The 12,943-nt window shown below is 40.5% G+C and overlaps 1 protein-coding gene across 7 annotated transcripts in view; it reads left to right on the top strand.

Annotated features, from left to right (window-relative positions):
- kiaa1549la (KIAA1549-like a) overlaps window positions 1–12,943 on the top strand; it is a 115,337-nt gene that overhangs the window by 43,527 nt on the left and 58,867 nt on the right. For 5 of the 7 annotated variants that reach the window (XM_082538624.1, XM_082538625.1, XM_082538629.1 and 2 more), the window contains 5 exons: window positions 148–867; window positions 3,521–4,342; window positions 4,964–5,079; window positions 8,682–8,904; window positions 12,018–12,151. In XM_082538624.1, the coding sequence (XP_082394750.1) occupies window positions 148–867; window positions 3,521–4,342; window positions 4,964–5,079; window positions 8,682–8,904; window positions 12,018–12,151 (2,015 nt within the window). The remainder of the gene's footprint in view (window positions 1–147; window positions 868–3,520; window positions 4,343–4,963; window positions 5,080–8,681; window positions 8,905–12,017; window positions 12,152–12,943) is intronic. The other 2 variants (XM_082538630.1, XM_082538627.1) reach the window with 1 other exon arrangement.

The following is a 12,943-nucleotide window of genomic DNA, read 5'->3' as shown; positions in this document are numbered from 1 at the left end:
GAACGTGTTACCATAAAAGTAATTGTCTAGCTTGTGGGACTGATGAGTCAAAGACTGCTCACTATTGTGCCGTTGTCCAGAACTCCTAATTAAACTCTATTCTTTCTTTTTCTTTCCCCATTTCCTTCTCCATCACTCTGTTTCCAGCAGCTGAGGGAGGTCATCATGAGTCAATGAGGCAGGCTGACTTGCTTCTGGACCCCGCAGTGACTTCCAACCTCTCGGCCACCCCTGGGATTGGAGACAAAGCTGGGGCTAACAACAAGGATACAATGGATGGGCCTCACACTGGTCCTGATGCTGGGTCTGAAGCTTGGCCTGAGGCAAAAGTGTTTGCTGAAGCCAGAACAGCAGTTTGGACAGAAACAGAAGCAGGAGTGCGTGCTGAAGCAGGTGGCAAAGTCTTTACCGAGACTGGGATTATGACAGGAACTGGTGCTTGGGCTGAAGTCGGAGCAGAATGGAGGCCCGTAGACACAGAAGGGGAAGACCTGCCGAGCATGCCTGGGGACACAGCTCCCTGGCTGGGGCAGCGGAGGCTACAGACAGATGGAGAGGAAAGAAGAGAGCAGGCAGCTTTCTCATCTGTCCTAACCATGCTGGCAGAGACAGCAGAGCTGCAGGCTCCAGTGGTTGGAAAACCTTTAGGGCTGCTGTCTAAAGCTGCTTGGACCAAAAGCTCCTCTTCATCATCGGCCAAAGCCGCCACCTCCTCTACGACAAAAGCATCCTCTTTGCCTTCTTCCTCCACATCCTCCTCCTCTCCAGCTAGTACACTACAAGACAGTCACACAGCAGGATCACAGAATATATCTGTGCTTGTTGTCAACACTAACTACTCCAACAGCAACAGTAGCCCCACCATTGGTATGTAATATTTCTGCCATTTGAATATGTTTCACATTTTTACAATGATTACGTGTTAGCAACCATAACTAGACACTGCTGACTAAAAAATAGTTTTTTCCTAAAAAGGAAAAACAAGAGAAACAGTGTAAGGAGTTGATGAAATTGTGTGTTCATCAGCATGAGTATTTTTCACTAATTATCTTGGTAAGTAGTGGTTAGACTTCGAGTACAACAGGGAGCAATGCAATTTTGAGGAAACATAACTGAGATGAAGTGTACTGTCTTCATCTTCGCTTTCGTCATTTCTCCTACAAATATAATACATACAGTTAAAAAATAACTTTAGTTTAAATATAAAAAAAATGTTTTTTTCAGTAAGCATTGATTTGCATACACATCATGATATAAGCTAAAATACATTTAGTTTTTTTTTCATTAAACTAATCGGTTCTAAGATTTTTGAATTAGCATTAAGCGGCTAATTAGTTATAGCTAATTAGCCTGCTAGCTTAGCTTTCATCTAAGATCCACTGCTGTTAACAAGAAATCTGGGCCTGTTTTTGCTCCAAACACTGGTTCATGGGTTACATGCAATGCAACGGTGTCCTGTATACAAAGTATAATTCATCTGCTGTGGTTCATACTACATAATGAAAAATGCTAGTTTGGGTGGATGTTTCATACTATAGCCTGACCCTCAGGATTCTGGTATCACTTCAGTGTAGTTAAAAGAATGAAATGAAACAACCCATGCAGTCTATACAGTCTGCTTAGAGAGGCAGGAAGCATGCTATTTATACTAGCATAACAAAGCTGTTTGACCCTCTGACTCCGGCCAAACTTTAAACTAGCATAAAATAGGATCACACTGTTACCCACCCACCAACATTTAGCTACTGGAGCTAAACGTGTGTGGAGCTGTGTGTGTGACTTGCAAATTGTCTCAGCAGTTTCTCACCTTTCTGAATAGCAAGACTCCTCTGAGGATTATGTGCCACTGAACGATCATGCACAACAATGTAGTATTGTATTTGGCATCCTGTGAAAAGTAATCATAAAGAGACTGCTTTAATGTGATCACCTGATTGCAGGGACTGTGGAATTTAATTGCTCCCCCTAATTGAATAATGGCATGCATTAACTCTGCTTACGTCATTGCACAAAGGCCTATTGTGGCAATAATAAGTGAATAGCAAACAGTCAGCTAATTTTGCTCAGCTTTTGTTTTTTTTAAGCCTACAGCACACTTTCACACAGCGAAATCGGCTTTGATGTCATCTTTTATGAATCGTCATTCTTAACTACTTTCATCAAATTGTAATTTTCAGCATTGCTATCATCACAGCCACTTAGGCGCATCATCTTCATCATCCCATCATCGCCCTCACTATTTTGTCAGCATCCTTCATGTCCTGTCCCATTTCATCACCTTCGTATCTCCCCTGCTTCCTGTCATGCCATCATTATCTATAGCGCTGACATCAGCAAGGTAAATCCTTCACATATATTTTAGCTTCTGATCAACGAGTGAGCAGAAAGCTAATATCCTGTTGCTCAGAGTTTTGTGTCACATAACAAGCACAATATTTGAAGTCGTCAGGTGTTGATAAGAATGAATCCGCAGCTTGGTCTGAAAAGGTTCATTGATCGCCTGGCTCTTGTTTACTTTAGCTTCCTCTACACTCATCAATATGCGTCTCGCATCAGTATGTAGATGGATTAAACAAACCCCTTTCATTTAAATGCCTCTCTGGTTCACATTTTATAATTGGATTTCTATTTCCCATTCAAAATTGAAACTATCATGCAGTCCATCTAAGTGCTTTCAATTGGACAAAAACCTCATCTTTTTCATTCATGACAAAAGTGAAAACTGAGTCTTGCTGGTTTGCTGTTATCAGGCAACTGGTTCCTTTGCATCACTTTATTTAGATTTAAATACCCCTATGGCAGTGCTTTAATGAGGATTTAAGAGACATTGCTCTAAACTTGGTTGCTCAGGGGTCTTTGCATATATGCATATAGGTGTGGTATGAGTAGGTTAAAACTGTGTTTACACTTTTTAAGAGTCAAATATTACAGATTCAGGTCAAAGACAAGTGTAGCTGCATTAGTGTTTGCTATCAGCCTGTAGTCCCTTATGTTATATATTGCATACGCTGTATGTAGGTCAGCAGATGATATAAAATACCAAAAATAGCACCAATACTTTCAAGTGTCTTATCTTTCTGCAGTTCATGTTTGACCTAATATAAGATGTATGGTTCATTCAGGACCACTATAATCAACAGATGAGCGATACTTCTGTATGCAGCACACTGGCATTGTTTATGGACCTCTCCATCCTTTGCTGTGCACACATGGGAAAACTGTAGTGGGGGTGGGAAAAAGCAAGACCCCCAAACAGAACAAAGCAGGCATCACTGACGTCAGACACAGCATTCATTTAAGTTAGAAATACTGTGAAAGGAAGTGCTGAAGTGGTGGGTCACAAAGTGGCTTGCAGATCTGTAGCAATTGTTGCAGCTTGAATTGTGTACCCTGTTTGAGATGAACTAGCTGAACTAATGCTGTGCTCCATTTAAATCCGAAAAAAGGCTGAGTAGTTTTTATATTCAGAGTCTCTGGAAATCCTTTATTATGACTGATTTTCATGTTTTCTGCCCTACAGAGGACTCAGTGAGCAGCCTGCCGGCCTGGGATCTCCCTACAGTTCCCGAATCACTCCTGTCCACAGTGGGTGACCATGATGTCACACTTCCTGCCAATGTCACCAGCCCTTTCTCCACCCACCAGTGGAACACCACTGCACCTGTGCGCACCAGAAACGCCTCACGGCGTCCGACCACCACAACAACCACCACCACCATAAAGATGCCTCTGTCTCCCACTACCAGCTCAACTTTACCATTCCCCACAACTGCAAGAGCACAAACACCACCAGAATCCAGCACGGCTACACACATCACAAGCCAGGACACTGTGACCAATGACAGTCTTCAGCTGACAACAGTAACTACAACAACACCCTTAACGACCACTCTTACTGTGACCACCGATGATATGATGAATCAGGCAGCAACCACTGGGAACAATGCAACGTTATCGCCAAATACCAGTGCTGCAACCACTACGCAGCAAACAACAAGCATCAGACTTACCACAACAACTCAACCTGCAACCACTACAACAACCACACCTGCCCCGACTACTGCTTCTACTACTACTCTTCCCCCGACTACTACCACCAGCACCAGCACCACCACCACCACCACAACTACTACCACTACCACCCCTGAGCCCACTACTACTACCACCATGGCTACCACGACTACTACAGCTCCCACTACTACTACTTCTACCACAACAACAACAAAGGCGCCTGCTACCACTGTGTTCATCCAGACTACTCCATCTCCTCCTCCATCTAGTACCAGTGCAGAGGAAAGTCCTCTGCCATGCAACATTACTGAAAAGTTTTGGGTTAGAACAGGTAAGAAACCAAAACATCACCGGTAAGCGATAATGAGATAATGATGGATTTCTTAACATTTATAGAAACTGTGTGAAAGATGAGGAAGAATAAGTAAAGCTAGTAAGATGAATGGCTAGGACATCAGAGAGCTCTCATAAAAATAATCTAGGTACTGCATGTCCTTTAAATTACATAAAGTACACTCAGTGTTAAGTACAGGCAGACTTTACCATCTTATCTTCCAGAAAAAATAATGAAGTAATAATGAATGCACACAAAATGCCGCATTTGAGAGTCAGGCAGAAAGTGCCTATTATGTGGCCAACATGTCAGTAGAGGTGCACAAATTAATTAAAACTTGGATAAAAGTAAGTACAGCCTTTCCCCATTAACAAATATAAAAAGCCACACATCACACATTAGTGAGCATTTGATTGCACATAGCAGCGATGCTGTGGTTTTTTTTAAAGCTTTTAATAGTACTTGAGCTTGTTCATGATATATAAGTAAGTATACTTTAAGTTTACAGCAGAAGCAGTGCTGATAGATTTATTAAAGCATAAAAATTATGTAAATGTGCACATATGAAGACATAGTGCACGGTGATTGAGAACTAATTACATTTTTTCATCTTCACAGTGTTATCTATTGAGCTGCGCAGGAACCGCTTAGACCTCATACTGAAACATCACCTCTCCAAAGGTCTGAGTCATGCCTTGCAGAGAGCCCTGAATGACTCCACTGTTTATGCACAGGTCAGTGTTTCTTCATCATCGTCTTCTTCTTTTTCTATAAGCTCCGCTCACTGGTTTTTCATGTATGACATGTCTGAGGGTAGCAACACGGTGGGGAGGTATGTGGAAGGAGTGAGAAATTGGTTCAAGGTGGGGTGGGATTACATCAGGGATCTGTTCCAAGCCCCCTCTTGTCTGCAGTGGTAATGGACAGGTTGATAGAGGAGGACAGAGAGCTCTATAATGTTTGCAGATGACATTATGATCTGCAGTGAAAGTAGGAATCAGGTGGCAGAGGAAGAGGAGTGAAAGTCATTAGAAGCAAGACAGAATACATGTGTGTGAATGAGAAGAAGATGGATGTTACAATGAATATATGAAGTGAAGAAGAGAGTGGAGGCAGGGCGGAGTCGATGAAGATGAGTGTCAGCAGTGATAAAGATAGCAGAAGAGTGAAGGAGAAGCTTGACAAGATGCTGGTGATACATGCTATGATGTATGCTTCGGAGACTGTGGCATGAACGAAAAGACAGGAGTTCAAACTGGAGATGAGATCGTTTGGAGGTGTGCAGAGGAGAGAAAGTGGATATTCTGGGCAAAGGATGTTGAAAGGGTGTCCTGCCAGACACGAGAAGAGAAAGAGCACAGACAAAATTAATGGATGTAGTGAAGGATAAGGTGAGATGGAGGGGGATGATCTGCCGTGGTGTTTCCTAAAGGGACTCTGAAAAGAACCAACTGTGTGCTTTCAGCCCCCTCCTAAAAGCTCAAACTCCCTTGAAGTTTAGTTCAGCTTCATTCAAGGTGACCGAAGAGGCTGCGCTTTTTTTTTCTTTTTGCCATTACTGTAACCACAGACATCTGTTTGTGTAATAAGGGTCCAAAAGAAAAGGTCAATAATGGCAAGGCATTTGTTAAATTATTACTGGTAAAGATCAAAAACATAATAAAAATCATAAAAACAATGATGTTGGGTTACTTCCTGTAATCCCTGGTTCTCTGATAGCAAAGTAAAGGGTTTCACTGTGGGAATCGTCGTGGTGTGGCCAACTACGGAAGCTCCAGTGACATCATGTCTCTCTATGACGAACCTGTGCTCAGAGCTCCACCCCCTCATACTAACACAGCTGACCAGCCCATAACTACCAAACACTGTACATAAAAGATGGACATATCTAGCGTTGTTTTCTGGACATTTTGAAGCATCAAACATCTTTTTTTGGAGCCAGTAGTGATCAGAGGGTGCTAAGCTAGCAGCTAACACTAGTATGCTCAACTAATAATTTGTATTTCGAGCAATTCACAATAATTAATTATTGCTAATTAGATCAGAAAGATCAGACCACAGCAGCAATGGATAAGTGGCTAGAAGACATATGTCAGAAGCAAATAAAATGGCTATTAAGGCTAATACAAGTTTTTTGCATACACATTATTAATCTTCTAGTGCATTTAATACTGCAGAAGAAATTTTGTAGATCTATAAATTATATTTAAAAGGACCACGCCGCAATGCTGCAGTCAAATCTTTTTGTTGTGTTTCTGTTTTGCCATGATTTTTGCTCTTCATGTGTGCTCAGATATTCTATATGTGAGTGTGTCATCAGTTTACAATACTTTTCATCACATGCTCCTCCTCATTCACTTCATAAGGATTCACATGAAGGGTGCTAGAGAGGTGACTAATGCAGACTGTGGTTGAGTCTGAATTGTTATGACCTGCTGAATATCGAGGCAGTTTACTCAGAGGTTATTACGCACCCTTGTACTGTCTCTCTCTCTCACATGCGCTACAATGTAAAACAAATTAAGAATGAGCTATTACGTTTTTTTCATTCACATAATTTTCCCATTCTGCTGTTTTTTTTCTGTATCATGTCTCTGTTCTGACTTTTGTTTCCTTTGCATATTTCTCAGTGTTTACATTTCTCATATTGCTCCCTTTCTCCGTCTCCCTCCAATCTGATTGTTCCCTGGGTTTAAGTCGATTGATTTTCTGCCAACCTGTCTGTCTCACTTGTCTGTTTGTACGCCTGTTGGGCTTGCCCGGCTCTGTCTGTCCACCTGCCTCCCTTCATCTTGCTGTCTGTCTGTCTTCATCTTTTTTTTTTCTTTCTATTTTTATCCAGTTGTTTGTGAGCTCACGCTGGAGTGACTCAGTATCTCAAAGCTGCAGTCCACTTTCATCTAACCCTCCTGCAACACATACACACAACCTCAATCTCCTGAGTTTTCATCCTATCCATCAGATAACGTAAGCTATTATTTGGCAGTCAGGATCAGTCCTTTGACAATAGCAACAACAAGAGGAAGGAAACAGATCTTTAAAAGCAGTGATACGCAGGCGAAACATTGCTTCAGCGTGGGCAGGGATTGTCAAACAGCATGAAATTAACTTGCAGGTTACATTTAATATGTTGTGTCATTGAACCATGTCTTTTAACATAATTGCTTTTTCAGCTACTGTACTGGAATCTCCATAAATGAGTCATTAATAGTTTGTGTGCTTCTTTAGTAAATAGGTGGGCAAAACAAAGAATACAAGCTAACAAGCTGACAGTTACAGAGTGCTTATGGTTAGAAGATTGCGTCACAGGATCGAGTTGACTTTCACTTGTTTTCCTTGTAGCCAGGAAACCAGCCGTAACACTGGAGGACATGAGGACAACCAGTCTGTTCCTGCAACCGCACATAATATCTGCAAGAAATACTTTGACTTTCCCACTCTTCTTCATTTTAGCCCTTAAAATGAGAGCTTCAAAAGCTCTTTTTTGTTTTCTAATGATATGCAAAACCCAAAGGTAGGGTGCTGGAATAAAGGAATGTGTCGCTGAGTATAATTAAAAACTAAAGAAGAAACTGGGGCTAAAGCTTTGACGAGAACTTAAAACAGAAAAGGGCTTAAACAAAGATGGCAGGTAGCTATAGTTTGAAAAACTGTGTGAACTTTCTTTCGTTTCTGTTTGCATGGAAAGTAGAGGGGATAAGAGTAGGAGAGAAGGTTAATGAGATACAGTTTCACTAAGAAGGATGTGTTATTTTTGAGAAATGGACTAGCCGGGGAAGCCAGGGAAGAGAGGAGAGGAAAAAGAAGGATGAAGAAAGAGGAAGACGCCATAGTAACACAAGCTACAGCAGCTCAGTGTGGTTGAAGGTAGAGGAAAGTGGGCGGTGTATAGTTCCAGAAATACAAGCCTTGACTCACCGCCGATTGTTGTCTGTGTGTGTTTTTCCGGGACACGGTTCATCAGATTCATGACTGGTGAGGGCTCAAGCTATAAAATTCCCTTGAGTCAGATTTGACTTAAAAAAAAATGCCAGGATTATAAGTATTCATAGTCTGATACATTTATATTTGAAGCCCATCGCTTGAGAACAACATGTATCAGACAAAGATGCTTGGTGTACAGTGTAGTTTTCTAAGCTCGTGTCACCTGGTAGAGTTGATTTCTGCTCTGATATGGTTTCTGCAGTTCTTTGCAGTGTGTATGCTTTAAAATGAGCACACAAATCCACTAGGTAAACAATGCTTTAAAGACAGTCTGCCTTGAAATACAGATATAAATGTAGTTTTAAAAAACAAACTCCAACCTGTATTGTTCTCCTCTGCATCTCTGTCACAGGTGGAACACGATGACTGCAGCCCCCACAACGTGACGCTGGGATACTACGTGACCAACGGGAAAACTGTCTACATTTCCGCCATGGTTGTCAGAGCCCTGAATGTTTACGGTTTTGACAAGCTGCTGTCGGACATCAGGCAGCACACGCCATTGGTTAAGGCTGTTCTGGTTCCCGTGGCAACCTGGGTGCCTGCTCCAAATATTCACCTGCAGCTGAAAACAGGTGATGAAAGCAAACAAAAAAATGAGATATGATGGAGCAGTTTTACTCAAGCGGCTCTCACAGCACCAGCTTGATTAGGATCTGGCGATGGAGGTGGAGTATGAGAGGATAGCAGAAGTTAAAGATGTATAGAGAAAGGGAGGGAGAGAGAACGCAGGGAGGAGGACACAGAGGAAGAGTAGAGCTGAGTCAAAATTAGAAAATTTTGATTACATGTCTGCTCTCCTTTACTCTTCTCTGATACCCTAAATCCCATACAAACTTCCACGACTGCAGAGCAAAGGCAAATTGCTCCATTCATTCAGACAGCCTGGTAAGCCTCTTAAAAAAACACATTTCAGCATGCCCACCCAGACACACATCGAAACCTCATGGGAGCAAAAGTAGGACAATGAATGCAATTATTGAATTGTTAGTTAAAATATACATGCACAGATTAGATTTCGTTAAATAAGTATTGTACTTTTTAAATCTGTAGAATTTTGTAGGTTTTGAATTGGTATCACTAATTCTATTATTAATTTTGGTTCAGTTGTATTTATATAGCAGCACTGCATAACAGCAGGCACCTTTAGCCACTTTAGATTAGATTAGATTAGATAGAACTTTATTAATCCCTTGGGTGGGTTCCTCTGGGAAATTCGATTTCCAAAAAAGCACAGCACCGACAGAAGTTACAGTTTATGTTGTAAAGTTAAGACCCTCCACAGTCAGATGATTTCTTATTAGCAAGCATATGGCAAAAGTGGTGAAGAAGAACTCTCACTGCATCGTGGAAAGTATCCCAGCAACCCGAGGATAATTAAGGAACTGTACAGGGTCACTGAATCCAGCCTAACTATAAGCTTTGTAGCCTCATTTTATAAGCAGAAGGAGTGTCTGTCTCCCGAATCCAAACTGGGAGCTGGTTCCACTGGAAACCCCAAGAATCACAAGTAAGAGAGCAAAGTGCTCTATTGGGATGACGTGATATTATGAGGTCTTTAAGAAATGATGGGGCCCGATCATCAAGAAGCATTTTAAATTCAGCTCCGGTTTTATGGAACTAATGAAGAGAAGCTAATAAGAGAGAGATTTATTTCTCCCAAGAAAAGAAGGAAAGACAATTTACTGTCTATAATTAATCCTTTTCTTAAACTTGCATTCATGAAAAAGAAACATTAATAACGGGGAGGATAAGAATAATGATCACCTCTGAAATTCTCTTCATTTCGCTGAGGTAATATTGTTTCACGGGCTGAAGATGGTAGTTGTTAATGGGCAGAGAAGGCATTTTTCCATGTAAAATAGTGGTTTAATCCATCCCCCTGCCGTAGAAACTAAAAAATACCAATCATGTTATTGCAGTTTTTTCCTAAGCTTTGTGTACAGTGATACATATCTCTGTACATTTTATACAAATCTCTGTGCATTTTTATCTGTGCATACATTTTTTGGTATGTATGCGACATCTTTTTGTTCCTTTCTAATTAATAAAATTATTTGCAAAAATGTGCAAAAATCTTTGGAAACAAGCTCCCACTATGGTTTTGCTTTAAAAATGTTTTTAGTGTTAATTACAACTTTGACTGCTGTTTATCTAATGTACACTTTTGCATTAGCAACTAATTAGATGTAAAACATTTTCTCAGCAGTCTCATCAGACACACAGTTTCAATTAAAGCTACTTGTTCTGTATTTCATGACTGTAAATGGGCAAACTGGCCCGCTTTGTAAGAATTATTCATTTAAGATATGATTTCTTTTGTATGCAAAGATGAGTGTGTTTATGAAAACCATTACGACTATTCAGTGTATTTAGTGTATGTTCATGAACCCTACATAGTGGCTTTAAGCGACTGAGAACATCTATTTTTTGGCTTTCACGTTTTCTGTAAAAACAACTACAGCTCTCTGCCAATTCCCACACTTTAGCACTTGTAGTGATGTTTGCTGTGTTTGTTGTATCTACTCCTGGATGTGAAGTAGGCACTTGAAGCAGAAATTAAAACCCATTTCTGTGTTGTACAGCTTTAATCCATAAATGTATAGTATATGCCAATTTAGCAGCCACAGATCCATTTACATAAGATTACCAACTGGGTCAGCAGTGTTTGTGCCTGCACAGTGTTGCAGGCTAAGACACCAGTGAATGATGTAGTGTCTTTTTTGTTTTCTTTTTTTGAGAGATGTAGCCCGCACTCATAAGAATCACGGCATTTGAATTAAGGTCAGAATATTTTTCCACCTCTCCTATCCCAGTCGCTACAGAGCTTTTTTTTAAAAAACAGCAAAGAAAGACAAGAGTGCAAGGCGAGAACAGAGGGCGACAACATTAATAACATCTGCTGTAATCTGATAGACTCAATATTGCTTACCCTGTGCCTCCTCGGTGCAGGACTGTGTGACGCTAACATAGAAATACTATTTTCAGTTGTTCTAATTCTAGATAGTGATGATAATCCTCTTTCTGTGTCTCACTGCTTAGGTTTATTGATCACACCGACATTTATATAGGGCACTAATGCCTAAACCACAGCCCCAGATACAGATTCTAGATGCAGCGTGATGAAGTGGATTGCTGAAGAGTTTTTAAATAATTTCTCTTTCCATGATTCTTGTGGTGCAGTAATTCAATTTGTAGCTACAACATTGCCATGACAACAGATTAAACTCTAAATGAAAGTCTGTTATCTGAAGAGCCAGATTTTGGAGCTGGTACCTGAATACGTAGGTTTCTGCTAAAGAAATCACCAGAGAATGGCATTAGAGGCACTGGACACAAGGTTGCCACCCATAAATCAGTTATAATAAATATGAATGTGTCTGACTTTCAAACTAAAGAGTTTTTGTTCAATAATTGGTTTATTTTATCCTTTTAATGACGAGAGCAAAATGAAATACACTTGATTGATAGAGGAGTAAAAAAGCTATCTGCACTGGAAGAGGCTCCCAGGCTCCCGGGCCATTTCTCTGTCTCATCCTGCTGAGCTAACTGCCCATAAAGTGAAAAATTTTAAAGCATCTTACCACCGGTTCATGAAAAAAAAAAAAGGGAACATTGTCAAACTTTGTAGGTTTTTAAAACTGCAGTCTATAAATAATGTTGTTGTTTTTTATGGTTTGTTTTCCAGTATTGAGGTTTGTTGGCCCGACAGACAACATCTACTCCTGCAGTTTTGTTCAGATGTTGGAGCAGAGGCTGGAGAACGCCTTTGATGAAGCTCAGGACAAAGTGCTGGAGACCTACAACACACTCACTGTTGAGGTGCTGCGTGGGGCGTTTTTTATTAGAAAAAACAGATGGACAAATAAGCAGTATTTGCATGCTGCATGCTGAGAAGGTTTACATGAATAATAAAGTCAAATTCTCGTCACTTACCAGAAAACAAGCTTTCTTGATTGTATCCACTCTATAACTAGTCAGAATACCTTATTTCAGGCGTGTGTTTCTTGTGTTTTCTGTGGTAATTGCCTGGTATAAAAGGTCAGACAGTTTTGCAGCAATTTAAAAAAATAAAGAAGAAAATAGCTGTTTTGTTAAACAACTGGAGACACAATCAAAGCTCATTTGTGTGCAATGCTGTTTTATTTTTATTTTTTGAAGCTCTTCTTTCCTCTTTCTTATTTCCTGTCTCTTTCTCTCCATCTGTCAATGTACCCTCATGAATGCAGGATATACTGCACATGCACACACCATCACAATCAGAAGTAGGTCTCAGCATGAAGAGACAGATATATAGGCTCCATTCATAATTTATCCTCTGAAATATTAACACTCATGGAGGAATGTGATGGGAATCCCTCGTACCTTGTATTGCCATCCACTCGTTTACGGTGACTCATTCACATAAGGTTCACAGCACCACCTAGGTCTTATTATATTGTGCTCACTCAAAGTGTAATACTGTGTCTGAAGCTCTGGTATGCATTCTTTATGTGGATTTTTGACATTTGGCATGATACGCTTAGATATTTCAGCAGAAATATTTGAATTATACATGCAGCCGTAGCTGGCTGTTTGTGTGCCCGCTATAAAGTATTGAAGTCATTCTAATAT

The sequence above is a fragment of the Aulonocara stuartgranti genome, assembly GCF_965226115.1.
Source record: "Aulonocara stuartgranti genome assembly, chromosome: 7".
NCBI lineage: Eukaryota > Metazoa > Chordata > Actinopteri > Cichliformes > Cichlidae > Aulonocara > Aulonocara stuartgranti.
Note: the sequence above shows the minus strand (reverse complement) of the source record. Positions and strands in the feature narration are given on the sequence as shown.